The sequence below is a fragment of the Acomys minous genome, assembly GCF_964271855.1.
Source record: "Acomys minous genome assembly, chromosome: 8".
In the NCBI taxonomy this organism is placed as follows: domain Eukaryota; kingdom Metazoa; phylum Chordata; class Mammalia; order Rodentia; family Muridae; genus Acomys; species Acomys minous.
Window position 1 is genome coordinate 122223225 of NC_140489.1, and position 23111 is coordinate 122246335.

General features: G+C 38.2%; 1 protein-coding gene across 38 annotated transcripts in view; it reads right to left on the minus strand.

Annotated features, from left to right (window-relative positions):
• The window catches only part of NRXN1 (neurexin 1), a 1076640-nt gene that overhangs the window by 21877 nt on the left and 1031652 nt on the right, over nucleotides 1-23111 (minus strand). For 22 of the 38 annotated variants that reach the window (XM_084793840.1, XM_084793855.1, XM_084793825.1 and 19 more), the window contains one exon: nucleotides 7504-7591. In XM_084793840.1, coding sequence (XP_084649966.1) covers nucleotides 7504-7591 — 88 coding nt within the window. The remainder of the gene's footprint in view (nucleotides 1-7503; nucleotides 7592-23111) is intronic. The other 16 variants (XM_084793827.1, XM_084793851.1, XM_084793835.1 and 13 more) reach the window with 1 other exon arrangement.

Genomic DNA, 23111 nt, shown 5'->3' on the forward strand with positions numbered 1-23111 from the left:
AATAGAGAGGAGAGATTTAGATCCTGACTATTGTTATCATTAAGAGCCTAGAACACATTGGCACAGGAGACAACTTCCTAAACAGAACACCAACAGCCCAGGCCTTAACGTCAACAATTAATAAATGCAACCTCATGAGGCTGAGAAGCTTCTGTAAGGCAGGAGACACTGTCAAGAGAACAAAGCAACATCCTGCAGACTATGAAAAGCTCTTCACCAACCCTACATCTGACAAAGGTCTAATATCCAAAATATATAAAGAATTCAAGAAACTAAACACCAATAAACCAAATAACCCTATTGAGAAATGGGGCTTGGAACTAAACAGAGAATTCTCAACAGAGGAATATCAAATGGCAGAGAAACACTTAAAGAAATGTTCAACCTCCTTAATCATCAGGGAAATGAAATCAAAACAACTCTGAGATTCCATCTTACACCCATCAGAATGGCTAAGATAAAAAATTCAAGTGACACCACGTGCTGGCGAGGATGTGGGGAGAGAGGAACACTCCTTCATTGCTGGTGGGAATGCAAACTAGTACAGCCACTTTGGAAATCTATCTAGTGCTATCTCAGAAAACGGAGAATGGGGCTTTCGCAAGACCCAGATATTCCACTCCTTGGAATACACCCAGAAGATGCTCCAGCATACAACAAGAAAATTTACTCAACCATGTTCATAGCAGCCTTATTCATAATAGCCAGAACATGGAAACAGCCTAGTGTCCCTCAATAGAAGAATGGATAAAGAAACTGTGGTACATTTACACTATGGAATACTACTCAGCTATTAAAAACAAGGAATTCCCGAAATTTGTGGACAAATGGATTGAGCTAGAAATGATCATAATGAGTGAGCTAGCCCAGAAGCAGAAAGACTCAAATGGTATATACTCACTTATATCTGCATATTAGCCCAAGGGGCATGTCCCACGAAAGCCTTCACTAACCAGGAAACTGGGATAGAGGGGAGGACATCCTATTGGGACGCTAGATGAGAGAATCATGGGAGAATGGTAAAGTAGAAGGATCCAAAGGATCCTAGAAACCTACAAGAAGAATATTATGATTGGCTGATTTGGGCCCAGGGGTCTTGCTCAAACTATGGCACCAGCCAAGGACAATACAGGCCGTAAACTTCAAACCCCTACCCATATCTAGCCAATGGACAGGACCTTCTCCACAGTTGAGTGGAGAGTAAGGTCTGACTTTCACACGTACTCTGGTGCCTCATATTTGACCACGTCCCCTGAATGGGGAGACCTGGTGGCACTCAGAGGAAGGATAGCAGGCTACCAAGAAGAGACTTGATACCCTATGAACAAACACAGGGGGAGGAGGTCCCCCTCAGTCACAGTCATAGGGGAGGGAAGTAAAGGGAAAATTGGAGGGAGGGAGGAATGGGAGGATACAAGGGAGGGGATAACCATTGAGATGTAATATGAATAAAGTAATAAAATAAATTTTTTAAAAAAGAGTTATTTTTCTAGGGCAACAGTAGTTCACTTAGTTGAGACATCTCTAGTGCTTAATCAGCTATCCATCCTTAAGTACAAAATGATCTGACACGCTATCCTCACCACTGTACGTGTAAGAGGATTTTCTAAATACATTGAAGGAAGCAGGAGCAAATTGGAGTTCTTCACCAGGAACTTTCCATACCAAATCATTGTTTTCATACATAAAAAATCACACCTCAGGTTTTGCCCACTAGTATGGAGAAATATTCTGTTCAAGAGAGGGCAGAAAACCACAATGGAAGTGGATGTATTTGATCTCAGAATTTAGGTGAGATTTCAATGTTTCCATTCCTCTCCTCTGAAAAGCACGTGTCCTGGCTGAGGAAAAGCACAGTAGGTGCAAGTGGGTTTCTATTTGTTTCTTTTTTCCAAAGGAAACCCATGTTGGGGGTCATCCATCTGTTAGTGACCACGCAACAGAAAGAGGGCGTTTTTGGACAATGACAGCTTGTAGCCAGTGGGAACATGAGGTTTCTGCCTGTGGAGATGGGATTTAGTTAGGTGTCCTGCATCGCTTGTCCTCATTTTGTATTCTCAACCCCTGACTGTACCAGCGTGGAGCTATCCTCCAATTCTAACCACGCAGGACAGTGTCGCTGGAATCAACTGTAATTGAGTTCCATGTGTTCTCACCCAGGGGGTTGTCCCTGATCTACTTTCAACATGCTCTGTTCCCATCAGGAGGTCCAAGTGGTTTCATCAGTTGCCCATCAATTTCAGCCTAAAAAAGTAACAGCATTATGTAAAGGGGGGAAAATAGCTTGGATATTACTTTTATAGAAATGAATCGGAAGGAAGAAAAGCAGCTGTTTGCGCTCAACTTTATTCCAGGCATTGCAATAATTACCTTTAATACATTCACTTTAATGCTTGAAATGATTCTAAAAAAGCAGGTGATATTTTAATGTCTTGGATGAAGGACTTGAAAATCAGAAGAAAAAAATAAAAATTTTTAAAAAAGCACAAAATGTTGGGTGGCTTCTAAGGTCGAATGAAAAATAGTCCTTGAAAAAAAAAATCAAGGTTTAAAACATCAGGATATCCACTGTGTTTTCCCTCCCAGGCCTGGCAAAGGCATGGATGCTCATAATGACTACATAACACTTGAACAATGATGAAATTAGTCACTAATACAAAACTCCCTCTTCATTAAGAGTACTGAGTGCAGTCACACAGCAATTCAAATGCATCCATCGCTTTTAAAAAGGTGTAATTTGTTGGTCCTCAGGAAGAGGCTGTTTCCTTTCCATGTTTGTTTTGCCAGCATCTTTCGGCAGGAATTCATCTGGATGTCAGCAGTGACACAATTAAAAGGACCAATCTCCACCCCATCCCCCACTCCAAATGAGTATGTCGGTGGCACTGTGGTGGTGGTCCACATGATTATAAATTTTTCACACATAAATATTCAGTGAGAATGAAATACCCAGAAAATCTGCACTGGTAGCTAAAATAGACCGTTTTTGTCAAATAATAGATAAGAAGTAGACAAATTATATAAACTGAGAATTTTAGTTGATGTTATCATACAAATAATCTCATTTTGCTAAGGGCACAATATTACATGTGACATTAAAGAAGACCCAGGAAAGGAAATCAGAGAGTGGAATGAGAAAGTCAATGTTGAAAAATATGTCATTTGGGCTGGAGAGATGGCTCAGAGGTTAATAGCGTTGCATGCTCTTCCAAAAGTCCTGAGTTCAATTCCCAGGAACCACAAGGTGGCTCACAGCCATCTATAATGAGATTTGGTGCCTTCTTCAGGTGTGCAGGTGTACATGCAAGCAGAACACTGTATGCATAATAAATAAATAAATCTTTCTTAAAAAAGAAAAATATGTCATTTATAAAATTCAATATAAAAAGAAAATCCCTTGATGGCACACCACTATGTGCAGAACAAGTAAGGTCACCAAAACACCTGGCCTCAGTGATCACACAAATGTGGCAGTCTCCATTTTATAGTACCCACCTACTCTAACAAGAACCAAGGTGCAGAAAATTAAGGATTAAAAGGAGAGACATGGAAAGACAGAAAATTAAATAAACCATGCTGTATAAGAAAGTGCAAGAGGAGGCAGAGAGATGGTTCCTTTGTAAGAGAGCAGGTTGTTGAGCACAAGGACACCAAGTCAAATCCCCATTACCTGCCTTTTTAAAAGGGCTTAAAAAAGCCCTTACCACTGGGTGTGTGATGATTTACATCTTTAATCCCAGACATAGAGACAGATAGATCTCTGTAAGCTCTAGGCCAGCCTGGTCTACACAAGTTCCAGGCCAGACAGGATTATATAGTAAAACCCTGATTCAGAAAAAACAATTTTAAAAATTATAAAATGGCTTCGATATCTTTAACCCCAGTGTTGGAAAACAGAGGAAAGCAGATCCTGGGAACTCCTTAATCATCCAGCCTAGACAAAATGCATTGCAAGTTCCAAGTACAGTGACAAGTTGACAGTGAGAAAACCTGTCTCAAAGGAACAAGGCAGAGAATCATGGCACATAGAGTAGGTACCTGCTATCTTCCTCTAGCCTCCATGGGCATGTAAACACACACACACACACACACACACACACACACACACACACACACACACACACACACACACACACACTAAAATTAAAATACTTGTTAGTGTATAGAATCAGTGGCTTTGTATCTTGTATTTGGTGCAGCAATGTATTAGAAAAATGTATAAATTTACAGAATAAGTGCTCCATGGAGGTATGCATTCTTACAAGTCCCTGCTTCATGCTGTTCACCTTATGGGTGAGGATGCAGCAATACATTGGCAAACTAGTAGGAGTTAGGTACCCAATGTCCTTTAGATAATCATAAACTCAGTAAAGAAGAGAGGACAGCAAGACTATCTGAAACACAGCTGTTGACAAGATGCTTTGTGGTTCCCATTATTTTGGACATTTATGAAGCAGAAAATGTTTGCTAAATTAAAAGGAGGAAGCCTGGAGGATAGGCATGGGGGTTAAGAAGATGTAGTGCTCTTGGGGAGGACCCAGGTTCAGTACACAGCATCCACCCAGGGCGCCTCACAGTGGCCTGAGGCTTCAGTGCTAGGGGAGCTGATGTCTCTCATGTCCTCGGGTACCTGTACTTACTTTCACAAAACACACATCTTCTAATTAAAATGGAGAAGGAGAAGACTAAAGGATGCTCTCCCTCTTCCCAATATTCCACCCTTTTTCTCCTTTTCCATCCTCCTGTTCTTTTGTCCACTGTACCCAGAGAAATGCAGAGACCAAAGAGCAATTGTTTAATAGGACCTGTAAGGAATGCTGAAGGAATTAGAGCATTTTGCTCAAGATGAAAGACGAAGTGGCAATTTCAAGTGCAATTAAAGTCCTCACACTGGATTTATGGGTTCTTAAGGTAAGAGTTCTGTCTAAAGGGGATGATCTCCGATACTCAATAGTAGAGGGATTCAGCCAGAGGAAAATCAGCAAGCACTGCAATTAGTCAGCACCTCTGCACTTCTCATTATCACTGGAATAATATATAGGTGCTGACGAAGACAACTGCCTTCAGAATTATAAAAACAAAGTCTAACTCCCATAAACACACACAATTTAGTGTTTGTTATTGGAATCATCCATAGTGGATGATTTAGAAGAAAGATCAGGGATGATGGTGATGATGATGATGATGTCGTCCTGCACTTTTTTATTTAGTAGAGAGAGATAGACTAGTGAGGAAATTCAATAAAAAAAGAAATACTGTTAGAATGTTGACTTTGGGGCCACGGAGCATGACCTGATTGTATAATCAGGAGAAAATGGTAGAGATCAATGAGGTAGAATCAAGTAAGTGGTCACCAGAGAGGGAAGACTCACGTGGTGTGGGGACCGGTGCCAAATTCTGCCCTGTCAGAAATCCTGTGCTTAGGCTGTATGCTGTGACCATCAAGTTGCTGACCTTTACCTCACCACAGGGTCTTGCGTTCTAAGCTATCCTTGGACTACTTACCTTTGAAAGAAGTAGGGAAGTCTCAACTTGGAACCACCCAGAGGATCTAGGAAGTTCTTACAAGGAACTACTCAGAGAACTAGAAAGTTCTACAGGGAGCGACTTAGGCTATTGCACTCTTGCCCAGGGGCTAGGGTGAGTGAGATAAAAATAGATCCTATTGACCTTGCCCTATATCTGTTCCTGCTAGTCAGCAATAAAGTGAATCTTGATCAGAAATCTCCTGACTTGATTCGTTATTTCTTGCGTCTCTGTATCCTACTTGCAATCACCACTCCCTCTTTCAGGTGAACCCTGATTCGATTTTTCCCACGGGCTGGGACCTGACAACATGGGACATACAGTTCTTGGGCTGAGAGTCATGTGGGAGGCAATCTACTGAGAAGGAGGGTTGAAGCCAACCAGGGACTCCCAGCTTCAGCTGCAGCTCCAGCTGAGAAAGCATTGTGGTACGTTTCCCCTTCACTGGCACCTTCTCTTAAGCACCTGTGTCCAGTAGTGACAACAGTATGAGTGATACCCAAACAGAGATGCAGCCTAGGCAGCCCAAAATATTTCATATTTTAAAAGCATTAGACTAACTCTAGAATGGCACTTTTTTTTTTTACAAGAGTAAAAAATATCTTATTGTGACAATTTCTTCTGAGATTCTAGGTAAGATCCATGAAGGCCATTAGCTAACAGGTAGTGGGCAGATCACATCTGTAGTCATTCTGTTATTACACACAAGGGAATCAAACCAGCACCAATCAATGGGCATGTGTCTATTACTCTGAATATTTGGTGGAAGCAGACTGGGATTCATTCATTCTTAGGGCCCACTGTCTCCATTTAACAGCGTAAGTGCTGTATAAATCCTCATCAGATGAGATGCAATCACATCACAAAGAAGGAGAAATTAGGAGGCAACTGTGAGTAAAATGCAGCCTTGACTTTGGGGAAATATGGCAAGATTTACATCTTTCCCCCTCTCTCTCTTTTAAAAGCGTGTATTGTTTATTGGGTAAACCCACAAATATTGTATTTTCTGGCCATGAAAAATTGTGGGTTTTTTTTTCAATTTACATCCCAAGTATAGTCCCCTCCCTCTTATCCTCCTGGTCCTACCGTCCTCTTTTAAACTCATCAAGCACTTTACCTGCTGTTTGTTTAACTATCACCACAGTATTCCAACTTCCAAAGTTTGGAAATATATCACTTAAGATAATCTTATGGCAGACTGACTCATAGGTAGGCTTTTCAGTACAATGGTCAAGTGATTTTTTTTTTTTTTTGCAATACACTAAATTTTCTGTTTTACGACAAGCGATCATAGGAAAAGCTCATTCTAAAGTATATAGGAAAAAGATCCCGGAAGCTACTAGAATGTGAATAGTGAGTAATCATGTGTGGCGCTCCCCTCCCCACTGTTTTTTTCCTGAAATGTATTTTCTTTCTTTCTTTCTTTCTTTCTTTCTTTCTTTCTTTCTTTCTTTCTTTTTGTTTTTGCTTTTGTTTTTCTGAGACAGGATTTCTCTGTGCAGCCTTGGCTGTCCTGGAACACATTCTATAGCCCAGCCTAGCCTTGAACTCACAGAGATCCACCTGCCTCTGCTGGGATTAAAGACACGTGCCACCACAACCCAGCTAAAGTATCTATTTTTGATGGTCTAATTTTTAAACATTTTTTAGGGTGAGAAAATTTATACAACTGAAAGACAAAGGCCCACTGGAGAATAATTTGTTTGTTATTGGGTGGGTTTTCTAAATTTTTTGAGACAGATTCCCAGGGAGGCTTTGAGATTCTCATCTTCCTACTGCTACTTCCCAAATTATGAATTATCAGCTTGTACTCCCACCACTGACATGCAACTGAAAACCCACTGGATAATGGACCATATAATACTGAGGTGGCCTAAGGAAGCCCTCAACACGTGAGTGTGCAGCTCTTCTAAAGCATATAACATGCAATAAAGATTTACACAAAATGAAAGGAAGTAAGAAAAAAAATTGACTAACCTAACCCACCTGAGCTCGGCTCACAGGGGTCAATGTCCTCATCATCACTGGGACACTCTGCTGAGGCCACGAGGATATCATCCGTGGTCTGCAAAGGAATCACAGTCAGTATGTTAATGAAAAGCGTCCTAAAAGGTCTTTTCCATTTCCTTTACCTCTGACGCACAATTGTGTTTACATTATAGATTGAGCAACCAAGTTCATTATATTCCTTCCCCCAAGACACAAGACATAGAGCTTAGACTCACAATCATAGTTTAGATCACTCACTGAAATAGATTCATGTATGTGAGACCTGGATTACAACTTATTTTACATGTAGACACCGAAATGGTGATCTACAGTTGGTAGACACTCAACCATCCCTCTACAAGGAGAAGCAGCATACAGGGGCACACGGATGTTTAAAGCATCCTGGCAGAAATAGCTGAATTGAGATTGATTACAGCCTTGGAGAGCTACAGTGTATGCGCCAGTAGGCTTTATGCAGTACTTGTGCTTGGCTTCCTGAAGCCGAACAGTCATAACGTTTTACATTTGTGAAGAGGTAGTGCCATAAAGCTTTGAGATGTAGCTTTTCATCACTGGGAAAAAGATAAGTAGAAAATTAGTTATGTCTTTTTTTTTATGTGCAAAAGTGAATCAAATATAGTTAAAATATTTTTCAGTTTTTAAAATTTTATACTCAAATATCATTTTTTACAAAATTCAGATAGTAGAGGCTGTTTCCTCATCGTCCTTTTCGTCATTAAGGTTTAATAGTAAATAAAAAGTGTGTGCAGAGTAGGCAGGGAGAGGTGACCATTTCCTCTGTGACATTATAGTTGCTTCGCTGCACTTACAGCCAAAAAGATAACTGTTGCTGTCATAAAAATCATAGTGTGTAAATCCTAGCAGTTAGTCACATAACCAACATACTGACAAGCATCAAAGGTTGTTCTTTACTGCCGCTTATGTGAAGTAATAAATTCAGAGGAGTTATTGCATGGAATTTGTGAAGGTTTGCATCAGATTGGGCTAATGCTAAAGTAAAACAGACCAAGTCCATGGCATGGGAAGGAGATCTCATCACATTTGCAGAGAGTGCAGGAGATCTGAGCTGCTCCCAGCATGGTTGAGAGCAATCTGATCCAGCCATTTAACAGGAGTTGGAATAACATGGCATGAGGTGGAGGCATTAGTCACAGTGTTGCCTGAGATAAAGATTTAAAACAAATTTTATGAAAACTGGAGACAAGGAAGGATGGACTTTAATGAGAAACAAAGGCTTCAAAAATCTTCATGCCCAGATTCGTTAGTTCATAAAGCAGACTGTATTCCCGGTACCCCTTAAAATCAATACAAGACTTTATGCAGCATGTGGACATAGCTTCACTGGGTTTGGCTGTTACGTCTTCTTAAAGAGTTTCTGGATTCATATACACTCCTGGTGTCATTTACAGGAAGGAAGTTCAAAAATACCAGATTTCCTGGAAGCATAGTTGTTCAGAGAGAAAGCCATCTGCCCGCGGCTTGAACAGCTCTCCCTCTCTCATTAACATGAGTTTCATCAAAGACCCATGCAGCTTTTGGCACAAATTCATCTTGCAGCTTATCACCCACATGTATACATGTATAATATGGTGTCATGAGGTTGAATTAGGGGTCCTTTGCAGAAATATCCATTCCATCCCAAAGCATATAGTGGGCTTTTTCCTATGGACAACACCTAGCAGGAAGCAATTTTCCTCACCCAGAACAGGTACTTTTTCAATGAAATCAGAACCAAGTTAATAATCACAGTTATAAGAGAAGCATTCATTTTTTTCTTGAGGACTTTTAAATGTATCAGTACAATTGATAATTGTTACTGTTATAATCGTTGTAAGAGGAGTCCGGGCTGAGCACATTCTTTAAGCCAGTGGCTTTCCTCCCAATAGTGGCATTACTTCCCCTGTCCTTCCTGCATCTGGGGGGACATTTGGTTGTACTTGGAGATGCAAGAAGTTGTTCCTGCTAGGGTGTTCGCGCAGGTGCACATTACTGTGGGTATCTGGCAGTTAGAAGCTTGAAATGCTCTGAAATTGTCTAAAATACATTCTATGACTCATTCAGCAAGAATTAGCAAAGGTGCTAAAATTAATGAACCCTGTTATTAAAGCATAATAACTGACTATGCTTTATTTTTCTTATCTGAAAAAAATGATGGGTATAATAGGCATTGTTTTTTAGGAATAAATCAACACATGCAAACTATTTAGAATAGGATCATATTGTAACTGTTAATGAACCTTTCCAACATTACCAACACTAGTATTTCATGAAGGTGGAGCTTTTTAATTAAATAATTTTGAACTATATTTATGATTAGTAAAGTTTTAGATTTTTAATTGAAAGTTGTACATACTATTTTTCAACTGGAAGATTCACGTTAGCAATTATATTCAATTTTGAGAATTATATTAGGTAGTTTTTACACCTCAGTCTTTGTGGGGTAATTGTGACTTAGGCAAACATCAAGTATAAATGAAGATTGCTTGTTAAAATTAATTCATCACTACATATGTACAAGTAATTAGACAGTGTTTCATGTAGGCTAGTTGCTTAGGTAATGCAAGATAATCTATTTAAAGCTATTTTCTTTAGTGATAATTCCATTTCAAGCAAAAAAAAATGTTGTACCTTTCCATAATATAGTATATTAAAATACAAAAGTCATATAACATTATCTTGAATAGTACTCTTAAAGTAAAATAAATTACCACACAAATGCACCTCTATTATAAACATACACATTATGGTTTTAAATGTAATTTCCTGTTATAACGAATGTATAGTCTTGTTATATTTTTTCATTAAAAGATTAAAAACTAGCAATACTTTTGTGAGTGAAAGTCTCAGGTTAATAGATGGCTTGGTTGAACTCTCCATGGTATGAAAAATCAAGAAGCAGTTCAAGGAAGGAAAAAAATCAAGAAGCAGCTTGAGAAGGAAAGAAAATCAAATATCATTCAGGAAGGAGATTTAACCAACAGTTCTCTAGCCAAAGCTGTGTAATTGAAATTTAATTCACTGTGCTTGGAGCTGTCTCACTCTCTCTGACTTACTGTTGAGAGTGTGGTATTAAAAAGCCTCAAGTATGTCACATTAATCAATTCCATTCTTTAGAAGACTTTTACTTGATGTTTCTAACCTTTTCAGAGAGAGACAACCCATTGGAAGACACAGAATAGCTCTCAAACACAAGCATTAGCTTTACATAGCAGTGCATTTAGATAAGTGGACATTTAGCCACTCACAAGTCAAAGAGCCATGTTGATGTGTCCTAGAACTGTGCCTGTGTTGAGCATAGCAAGCATCTTATTTCAAATGTCTACAGAAACAAAGTCCCCATACCTTTAGACAAACAACATGGAAAGAACGTGAGAAATAAAGGGATCAAAATGTGAGAGATGGCTCAGCTATTAAGAGTGTTGGCTGCTCTTCCAGAGAACCTGAGTTCAATTTCCAGCATCCGTATCCACATGGCAGCTCACAATTGTCTATAACTCCAGTTCCAGAGAATCTGGCATTCTCACACAGACATAAAAGTAAGCAAATGTGTGTGTGTGTGTGTATAAACACACACACACACACACACACACACACACACACACACACACACACACATATATACACAGAGAGAGAGAGAGAGACATATATATGATCTTTCACATTCTGTATATGAACATTAACATATAAGATTTGGGTAAAATATAATCAGGAGCCATATTGAAATTTACCTAATGTTTAAGGATATCAGGGAGACTACTTGATAATATGTAAACTATAAAAACACTTTTTCACAGGGTGCGCCCTCCCCTATTATTTGCAGTACATATATCACTTGGCATTAAAAATAGCAAAGTACAGATCAAGTGTCTTTGTGGTTAATAAATATATATGGTGAGTGAATAAATTTTATATCCCTGCTAAGAACAACAGCATCTCTAGATGCCATTTTCATGACACATGGCAGAGCTGAATATTAATCCTTGTCAGCAAAGGCACAAACAAGGAACATCAAGCTGAACAGCACAAGCTTTGTAAGAAAAAAGGCCAATTCCAACTATGCAGTTATGGTCCTTCATTGGTTCTAAAACTTTAATGTAAATGTTCTTTCTAAACGGCAATAGTTTATTACATAATATATATTCTTATATATGTATTACTTCTATTGTGATATAAAGGAGAATAAACTATTGCAGTATATATATATCCAAAATGCAGGTAGAAGAGCTAGCTACTTATTATTATGAATAACATACCTAAGTATGTGCTAAGACAACACAACAACAACCTATCCACTTGTATACTCATTTACCAAACTTGAATATGTAAGCTTTGGCATTCATGAATATTTAGGTAGGGTAAAGCTTATACACTGCTGAAAATAGCCAGCTTTCACATTTCTTTAATGTTCTTTGCCAATTGATGCCCAAGGCTATTATAAAAAGTGACCATAAATCATCTCCCTGCTTGGGGAAAAGACAGACTTGAAAGCTATTCAATTTTCTTCAAAAAATTTTCAGCTGCTTAAAATGTGTGCAATGCTTTCGGAAGAGCGAAAGTGGGATTGCACAGCAAAGCTCCAGCATGGTAAATCGAGCATATTCACGTTAACACTCACTTTTGTGTACCTAGGACTCATCTTAACAGACAAAACTCAGGATATGTAGAAACATGCACATGATGTTGCAGAAAAATGCATTTTACGGAGAAAAGAGAGAGAAGAAAGTTGAACTCCTGCCTAATTAAAAGGGACTGTTCTTTCAGCTAATTTATATAACACAATAAAGCATTCAAGAAAGGAATGTGGTGTAAGAAAACATGAAACTAAATTATCACATTTAAATAAAACTGCATGTCTCCTTTATAAAGTCTCTGAATTACTGTTGGCTTTATTCTCATATCACATTTCCAATTTTAGCAAAAGCAACTTTGGAGGATCAGTCAAAAGTTTAAACTTTCAGAAAGGCATCTCAAAAATCTTTTCTCAATAATCTGAATTTCGGTGTATAAGACAGGTGGTAAAATACAGGTGCTGAAATAGAAACTAGAGAATAAGGGGGAGTCCAATTTGCTCTGGCTTCGGACAAATCGCTTTTTGAAACGATTTAGGCTACTTCCAAATTAAACACTGATAAATGTTTACAAATGCAAATTGAGGCTTTTAAATGGTGTTCAAATAAATCTCTACCCCAACTATTGAGACTGAATGAACTAATTAGTCACACAGGTTAAACTGAGATCCTTATTGGTAATGAGGCCAAAACATAATTTCTGACTGTAGCATGCCAGCAGTGGATTGTTTCACTCAGCAGGATTCCACTAGCCTGGGTTTCACTGTTGGCAAGTAACAGGTCAAGGCAGGAAATCACAATAGGCCCTGCATACTCATAGGCTTCCTTTCAATGAGACTGACTCTAGTGGTCACTCATGTAAGCTCGTCATTTTATACATAAGTAAACTGGGGCTAGAAAATAATAAAACACATCCCCATTATATATATATAATTAGTGAGACTATCTATGCCTTCAGTAAATTGTGATTTTTTTTTACTGACGATATCTGTTCATCCAGCCATGCATCCATGCATGTATACATACAGACACATATTCACGCATCCCAAGCCATCTTGGTCTTTCAATGATTTCATGTAGCTTACAAAGATGCATAATAAAATTAACATCAAATAAATGAAAATGTGGCAGAAGCAGAAGTACCATAGTGTGAAAAAGATACCACTACATTCATTAAAAGAAACAATTACATATACAAGGACACATGTGCACAGCTATTACATTGTTTGATATGGGACCAAACAAGAAAACAAGCAAACAAAACAGAAAACAAAAAACAAAACAACAACAACAAAAACCAGAACAACACTAAAGGAAGAAAAATATGAATGCTAGAATTCTATTTTTGAAAGTCTTATTATGATATGTTTTACTTCATGTGTTGTTGTTTTAGTTTTTTGAATTTTAAGGATTTCTTCATTTTATTTATATAAGTAGTTTATCTGAATGTACATGTATGTTACCATATGTGCGTGTGGTGCCCATGGAGGTCAGAAGACCTCTGATCTTCTGAAACTGGAGATAAAGTTAATTGCTAGCTGTCTTGGTGGTACTGGGAATTAAACTTGTGTCCTTGGGAAGAACAGCATGTGCCCTTAAGCACAGAGGCAATTTTGTATCCTCTATTGTTGTTTTAAGTAAATCCAGGAAGTCATTCATTTACTTGAACCAGTCTTGCAGTTTACTGTTTATCTAGGCAATCTCTGAACACAAACCTGTAACTAAATTCTTGGCATACAGGAGAAAAAGTAAATTATTTAATTTTTACTGTCTTTTTAATATTCTTCAGTAACAACACCACTACATAGTCTCTATTTACTTTCCACTAAGTCACTAGTGGAAACCCATTCAACTTCCAAAGTCTTCAAAATATAACTAGCAATCATCATTAGGGCTCTGTCAATTTATCTTTTATTGTATCTTAGTAATATATTAACAAATAGTAGCGATAGTTTGTTAGTAATGCTGCTATGTCCTTAAAAATAATCTAGACATGAGATAATGATAAATTTGCATTATTTTAATAATGAACCTTAACTGGAAATTCAAAATCAACAGTGTCAAACAGAGCCACAAACAGTTCATTATTCAAAAACTTATTTTGTGGGGGTTAGAAAGTACTAGGTATTGTCAGAACTTGTGTCCTCTGGACAGAGTTTTATTTAACCCCATGGGTGATGTGTGAGAACCTGTGTGGCACACAGCACTTGAGGAACAAAACAGCAAGTATAGGAGTATGGATGGAAACAATGAACGTAGTAGAAAGTTCATGTTCTGATTTCACTGAGTCTATCAGTTGAATACAGATAAGGTCATCAATCAAGGTCCTCAAATAAGCCAGCGTCTGATCAACAGCTTTAGAAAAACTCCCTAGGAAGTAATGGAGAATGAGCACTATCTATCTTAGATGTCATAATGGTATTTTGTTTGTACTAAGAGAATTCATCCTTTACTGATTCTAGCTGAATTGGAGTATAAAGCTTCTATACTTGACTACGTCCTTCCACATGACTCAGGCTGTTTTATTAATGTTTAATGAGGATGGGGCACAGCTGAAACACCTAATAGGTCAGCAGTTCTGAAATTATGGGATGCGACCCCTTTGGACATCAAACAGGGGTTTTATATCGGATATATTACATATTAGATATTTACATTATGATTTAAAACAGTAGCAAAATTACAGTTATAAATTATCAATGAAAATAATTTTATGGTTGGTGTTCACCACCACATGAAGAGCTAAAATAAAGGGTCACAGCATTAGGGAGGTTGAGGACTGCTGTACTAGGCTGATCAGTGCTGTCCAAATACTAGTTCAGAATTGGAGACATCTAAGATAGATAGTGCTCATTCTCCATTGGAGACTCATTTCTGGTCTTAAAAATGATGCCTATTGTCTTGGATTGTTTCTTCTATTCTTAATAATGTACACATGTGTTAGCACACACACACACTATACATACATACATACATGTCTGTGGATACATATGTATTTGTATATATGAACCATAATGATTCCTCTAACTAACCTAGGTATGGTAGCTCATGGCTGTAATCCCAGCACTGGGAAACCTCAGGCTTGGGGAATTCTAGAATAGCCTGGACTATCTCAATAAAACAAAACCGAACAAATAGTAAACAAAAATGACAATAATAATTCCTCTATCCCGTGGGTATGCTATAGGCATAAAATTTGATGTGCAAAATGTTTTGGAAAGCAGGAAAGTTCTCACCATGCAGACTTTATATGTGTGTGATGGCTAGTCTTGGTTGTCAACTTGAAGACACCTAGAATTAACTAAATTTATATTACAATTAATAAGATGCTGCCTTTGATTCTTTCATGACAATAATGAGAGTTCTGAGCAATATTGGAGAAGATGATTAAGGATGTACGTAATTGAATACATTCCCTCTTCACTCCCTCATCCTTCCATCCTGTCAGTTGAACAGGCTCTTCACACAAAACAGCATTGGGGTAGCTTCCTTTTTCCCAAAATACAGTTCACTGTAGCATTGCTATTTAGTACATATATGTGAGATGAAAAATTAGTCAATGAGTTAAGAAGTGCCAGAAACTGTGGTACATATACACTATGGAATACTATTCAGCTATTAAAAACAAGGAATTCCTGAAATTTGTGGATAAATGGATTGAGCTAGAAATGATCATAATGAGTGAGTTAACCCAGAAGCAGAAAGACTCAAATGGTATATATTCATTTATATCTGCATATTAGCCCAAGGGGCATGTCCCACGAAAGCCTTCACTTACCAGGAAACTGAGACAGAGGGGAGGACATTCTAGTGGGACTCTAGATGAGAGAAGCATGGGAGAATGGCAAAGTAGAAGGATCCAGAGGGTCCTAGAAGCCTACAAGTAGAACATTATGATAGGCAGATTTAGGCACAGGGGTCCCACTCAAACTAAGGCACCAGCCAAGGACAATACAGGCGGTAAACCTTAAACTCCTACCCAGATCTAGACAATGGGCAGAACACTCTCCACAGTAAAGTGGAGAGTGGGATATTACTTTCTCACATACTCTGGTGCCTCACCTTTGACCATGTCCCCTGGAGGGGGAGACCTGGTGGCACTCAGAGGAAGGACAGCAGGTTACCAAGAGGAGACTTGATACCCTATGAACATATACAGGGGGAGGTAATGCCCCTCAGGAACAGTCATAGGGGAGGGTAATAAGGGGAAAATGGGAGGGAGGGAAGAATGGGAGGATACAAGGGATGGGATAACCATTGAGATGTAACAAGAATAAATAATAAAGGAGAAAAAAAAAAAGAAGTGCCAATCCATGCCCAGCAATAAGGTATTCAGTTCGAGTACACGGATTCAGAGACACTAAAATCCTAAGTAAATCATGTTCACTGTGTATAAAAACATATTGTATCCTAGGACCCAGATTTCACTGTTGCTTTATGTCATATGGTATCTACAGCATTTAAATAGAGATGGAGGGAGTTCATTTATCCACAGACTAAGAGAAAAGAAAAGACAGTATGGAGAGAGAGAGAGAGAGGAGAGACAGACAGACAGACAGACAGACAGACAGAAACAGAAAGACAGAGACAGAGACAGAGACAGAGACAGGGGGGGGGACTGACACACAGAGAAAGAGATTCTCTGAGGGTGATCTATGCACAAATGCTCCCTGTTATAGGCTGTATCTCTAGTTATAATAGACATATCCAATGGTATACTTGCTGTGTTTAAAATGTGCCAGTGAACTCATATGAGACATACAGCATATCATTTATTACACTAAAAGAGAATGTGTACATTTCCAAATTATTTTGAAATCATAATTTTGAGAACTACTTAGATATGCTTTATTCAGTTTCAAATACTTCCGTGTGTCAGAGTTCACATCTGTACTTCAGCATATGTTTCAGTTAATAGGATTGGCTGAAAATCTTATGACTGCTTAAAATTCTTGCATATTTTCATTAAGCATTTACGTAGGTAAATTATCATGTGAAAATAACCATGGTGTTGAACAAATAATTTTGTACATATAATTATGTAAGCAGTGGATATTTCGTCTCACCTTCAAAACTCCAAGAAGTATTAGACAGGACAGGTGAATTTGCTGCTATCATTACAGTAATACTCCTTTTTGCCTTGTGGTCACCTTCTCTAATTTCACTTTACGTCTTTTTATGACAAACTATGTTTGTCACCATTGGTCATATGTGCGCATCCCAAAATAAGAGTAAGAAAGTAGAGATTGTTTCCCAGAACTATATTCCCTAAGACTTGAAGATAAGAACTGAGGCAAAATGGCAACTTTCAAAGATTGTACCTGCCTTATACACACTCCTGTATGCAAGTGAAGCTTTATAGTTGATTTTCACATTATTCCTCATGGTGGGAATTTAGGGTAGAGAAGCATTTTTAAAAACCTGACATTATGTTTAGAAGAAATAAGAATGACTGAAGGTTAGATGGAAGGCAAAGCTAAAAATGCCTTGCACTAAGTTGATCTGCTTACTTTTATGAAGCATCCTTGTCCTTCAGGAGAGCACTGAGATAAAACCCACTTTAGAAAGGACTGAGACAGGTGGGAGGGTGTGGGGGAAACAAATGTTCATTTTCTATATTTCATATTCAGTATCCCTTGGCTACTCCTGTCTCTTAATACTCTGTTCCAATAGATTTGTATTGTATGAAGTTTTATTTAATTGCGTGGAAACTATGTCTCTCAGTTTTCCTTCAAAATCGAACTATATGGTGAAAGTTTTATTTTCTGTCTGAAATGAAAATTGTATGGATCTAAGGACTGGCTGACACAAGCCATCAAATTCAGACCAAGAAATAAATGCACAATCAAGTGTAGTCATGCAGTTTATTTCCATTGACTCTCACATGCATTTACTCATTTATTAATTCATTCATCCATAGTGATTTATTGAATACATTGGAGTAACAATGAATTCTGCAGTGGAAAATATGGTTGATGTTTTTCTGGCTCAAAATATTTATCATACAGTGATGGACCATGCAGTTGTTTCTTCCAGTCTGGAGCCAGACTCTATCCTTTTATGGATTGGTTAATTAATCATTGACACACTGAAGGTTTCTTTTCTTGTGCCTGGTATAATACTTAGCAATAGGGATACAAATATCTGACCAGTGAATCAAATTTGATTTTAGCTTATACAAAGATACACGTGATTTCCTAGAGAAATTAAGTCTATTATCTAAAGCACTATATGATCTGAGGTATAATTCAAGCACTCGAAATTTTAAACAAATATTTTCAAGTGTGCTACTCAATGGGAGCAAAACTGCTCTATGATCTGTGATAAATCATCACTTAGAAAAGGAAGAAATATGACCAGGCTAGTGTCTTTAGAAAATGATGGCTTCGCATCATCAATTTAAAATATTTCCCTTGGTTTTTATTGTATGAACAGGTGATTTACCTACACATGTCTGTGAACCATGTGAATACAATGCTGGTGAAATAGAAGAGGGCATCAGCTCCTCCTCTGGATCTGGAGTTAGCAAGGAGTTATGAGCTGCCTTATGGGGGCTGGCCACTGAACCCAGTTACTCTAGAAGAGCAGTCAGCACTCTCCAATGCTGGGCCAGTTCTCCAGTCCCCATCATCATTTTTAAGCAACTGAGGTCCTTTCATTTTATAGTTAATAGAATTATATTTAAAATATTTATATAATATGTGTTTTATTTTAGTAATACATTTATTATATTTATGTAATAGAATGATATTTAATCTTCTTGATCACATTTCATTTCACCTTTTTCCTTTGCATTTAACTTGCGTTGTCCCAATAAGACCTCACATTGCAAAAAAAATAAAAGCCAACAAACAAATTCTGTTTGACTCCTGCCAATACACCACAGTATCCAGGGCTCATCAATAAAGCTGCAGGTAGGTGTAGATATTCTCTTACAGTTGTCAATACTGCAAAATTCCAGAGTCCTTTGCTGTTTGCAAGTGTTTCTATGGTAATGAATTTGTGATAGAAGAGACAATCTACTTGTCCTGCTTAAAAAAAAAAACCCTTTCTGGGTAGAAGGAAAGAATTTTGCAATGTGCAGTTCCCTGGTTAAATTATTAAGTTCTGGTCAATACATCAGGATAATTTGCCCCAAATGTATAGGTAGGATGTGGAGTTGAAGGAATATCTGGCTTTATTTGTTCTCAAAGATGATTTTTAAGATAGACAGGTTGTCCCAGTGAATCATAAAAAAACAAAACAAAACAAAGATCAGTCTTTGTGATGAAATTCTTAAAGTTCAATCAGAGAAGGTGGCATGTACTGGCTCTCTGTGAGAAGCGTGTTCTTTCTGCCATAAACAGAGAAGGTCTGTATTTGTATCTGAACTAAACTGACTAGGCTCAAGTTCCAGCATTGTCAGTTTTCCATTCTTTGGCCTTGGGCAACCTTCCTAAGTTCTTCAGGCCTCTTCCTGTGTAAGAGTGAAATTATTTTCACTGATTATGCAGAAGTAATATACGCAGGAAATGACCTAAGGCTAGACAGCACTACAGACTAGCATGGAACCTGGCACATGAAGATGCTACTGAACATTTACTGCATACATGCAGCTGGGTCTCAAACTGGAAGATATTCTCCTTTGTCTTTTTTGGCAACATAGTGAGAAACAATTATTCCTATCATCGGACTCCCTAAATATTAAGGCACAAATATTCCCTTCATAAAAGATGACTTCAAATTTTTCTATTTAAACACTCTATAAACATAAAACTGCCTATAACCGTTATGAGAGCAGTGATAGGATGATGTGAAATGCCATGAAAATTTGAACATACTGAAAACACAAGGAAAGTGTCTTCCGTTCTCCTCAGCTGCTCACTGAACCAAGACATCATCATATCTGGAGGCTCTGAGCTATCTGTAGTACTCTTCATCTAGTTAAAGTATGAGAAATCTTGGTTCACAGAAGCATGAATCCGGTGACCAGTGCTAGCAACTGCTGTGTTCAGTGTGGGACCTGGCTGCACGTCCTGACCTGCTGGCTTTCCATCCAGTTTGTAACTTACTCTTGTCATTATAAGTTTCATTTTGGATATGGGACAATGAAAATAACAAGAGGACTAGTTTACTACTTTCCCCAATACTTACATGATATGCTTTATAAAAAATATTCCCCTGTGTTAGTGAATGTTTTCAAGGCCTTTACGAAATGCTGGAGAACAGCACTCACCATGAGGCATGACTATTAAGTTTTGAGAGCACTTAGCAGTTGGTGCAAGGCTCATTAATGACCACCTAGAGATGTGCGAGAGAGTTCAGGAGGATTTTCCTAATTGCCTTCTGTTGAGGACTTGAAGCTTTATGGGAGAACCAACCTGTGTGCACATGCTTCACTGGACAGCAGCTGTCACAGAATGATTGCTACAAGTCCGGAGTGCTTTATTTATTCCTGTTATTTAGATTTGGCCTTTCATCCCTGCACTCTTCTGCCAAAACTGTCTCCCATTTCCCTTTATTCTAATTTTTGGGATGCTTACTGATCAAGGACAAGGAATGAACCTATTCAATATAAAAATGTTCCTAGGAGAAATTCCAAAATCATCCACAGGAAGTTCAGAAGGCAGTTTTCCCTGCCGATTTGGTATTATCCTCAGTGCCAGCAACATATCAGTGTCTCAGAGTCCAGAGAGGATCATTGTTTCTGCCCCAGTGTACGCATGAATTGTGCATGTGTGTGCATTTGTGTGTGCATGTGGCGTTCATGTAGAGGCCAGAGGATGACACTGGGTGCCTTATTCTATTACTGCCCATATCTTTCCTTTATTTCAGGTCTCTTATTGAATCTGAAGGTTTTCTAGTAGCCAACGACCCACACTAATCCTGTCTGTGTCCGATCATAACACAAAGGGCTATAAGTCTGAGGATGGTCATGCCCAGCTTTTTCTGTGGGTACTAAGTGTTCAAACACATGACTTACTCAGACCAACTCAAACTACTAATAGCTTTCACCTCTTCTAAGGCATTGTATGCCCTTTCCTTTTCCAATTTGCTCTTCAGATTTACTTTGAGCTAGGACATAAAATAATCCTGGAAAAAGATGGACTGCCTCTAACCACTCGATTTTAGGTCATGGCTTCCAACACATAAGACATTTTCATTTTCTTCAACTGCAACATTCTCTGTGAAGATAGTGTATGGTTCTTCCAGAAATATTTGAATTATGCTGATTCCCAAATAGCCTATTCTTATTTCACTGAGTCCGGAAAATCTTGTTAAAATTTTATTCCCTCTACGTCAAAACTTTCAAAGGTTGTTGTTTGATGACCATATGTTGTATGTGTTTTATGTGTATGTATATGTGTACATTGGAAGGGGCAGTAGAAGCCAGAAGAGGATATTGGGTCCTCTGTAGTTGGAGTCACAGGCAGTTGGGAGTAACCCAACTTAGGTGCTTTGAATTGAGCGGGAAGCACTCTACACTGTTGAATCTGTCTAGTCCCCTGTCTTAACGGTTATTTTCTAAGGGTAAGTTAAGTATATGCCAAGCACTTCTGAGTTCCATTGAGTTTGCTAACAGGGAAATGGCAAATGGCAAATGCCAAATCAGTTGTCATACCTTCATTGATACCTTGTTACCAGAAAGCCTAGATGGCTCACTGACACACTTCTAGACAGGATCTGATGTGGATTTGTTTTGATAGTACAGTCTTGGTGATCAATCATGTACCCTGAGGACAGAAATGAGTGCTTTCTGGCTTCCTAAGACAAGCTATTTGCCCAGCAAACTGAGAAATCTAGCTACTGGTTACAGGACCGTGTTTGGTGCTCCCTAGTCCTCCAGTGCATGGTCATTTAAGTCAGGTATGTTCACATTTAAATATGGGCCCTATAATGACATTATTAAAACATGAATGGCTTTTGCATGAGTATTCTCAAGAAAAATAGGAGGAACTCAGTACCAATCTCTGGAGTATAGACACAAGACTTCAGAAGCCAGGGGAGATGACATGCATAATACAGTTTCTACTTAATAAGCCTGGGCTATCTTCCTAATTATTGTTTATGACCTAGTTCCAGCATGCTAGAAGGCAATGCATTCCTCATTAAGTTAGATAAAACCCCACCACCTAGGACCACAGACTGTGTACATTTGCCTTAAAGAGAGTATTGTAAATGAAAGGAAAGAAGGCAAATACTGCATGAAGGATTCAAATGCATTTTTATTCCGAATACCCTATTTTGTTTTTCAACTGTTAAACTACATTTTATTTCAAAACATTCCTAACCATTCTACCATTCTGAATCATTTTGAGTTGGAAGTCCTTTTGTGTGTGTGTATGTGTGTGTGTGCGTGTGTGTGTATTGTTGTTGTTTCATAATAAGCTAACTGCAAGTGCAAACTTGGGGGAGACAGACCTTGGAAATTTTAAGTATGTTGCTATGGCAATGGTTTGCAAGAATGTGTATGAGTTCTGTCTTAGCTTCAAGCACTCAACTGAGTTCAGATGTTGAGGTTCAAATCACAAGAACACAATGGTTGTAGTTTGTGGTGTTTTTAAAAGGTCGAGAAACAACTTTCTGTTCCCTATAGCAACCAGAATCTACAAAAGACCATTAGCTATCTACCTACCTTCCTATCACCACTTTCTACCTTTACTGAAATGTAGAACCCTAGTCATTTATTGTCTGATTTAAATGGTCTCTTCTCCCAGCTCTACAGATCTAGGAGATACATAAACTCTATTATAACATTGTCACCATTGTTGTAAATTTCTAATAGGAAGTAACTGTAGTATATTTAGTGAACTTCACATTAATATCAACAAAACTGAACTACAAATCAAGAAGTGTGATAAAATCAAGAATTGTAGAGGGTCTTTTAAAAATTTATTTATTCAACTTATATCCCAATCGTAGCCCTCTCCCTCACCTCCTTTCAGCCCCACCCTCCCACCGTCTTCTCCCTATCCCCCCATGCCTTGGAAAAGGGAGTGCCCTACAATATTTAAAGGATCCCTTTTA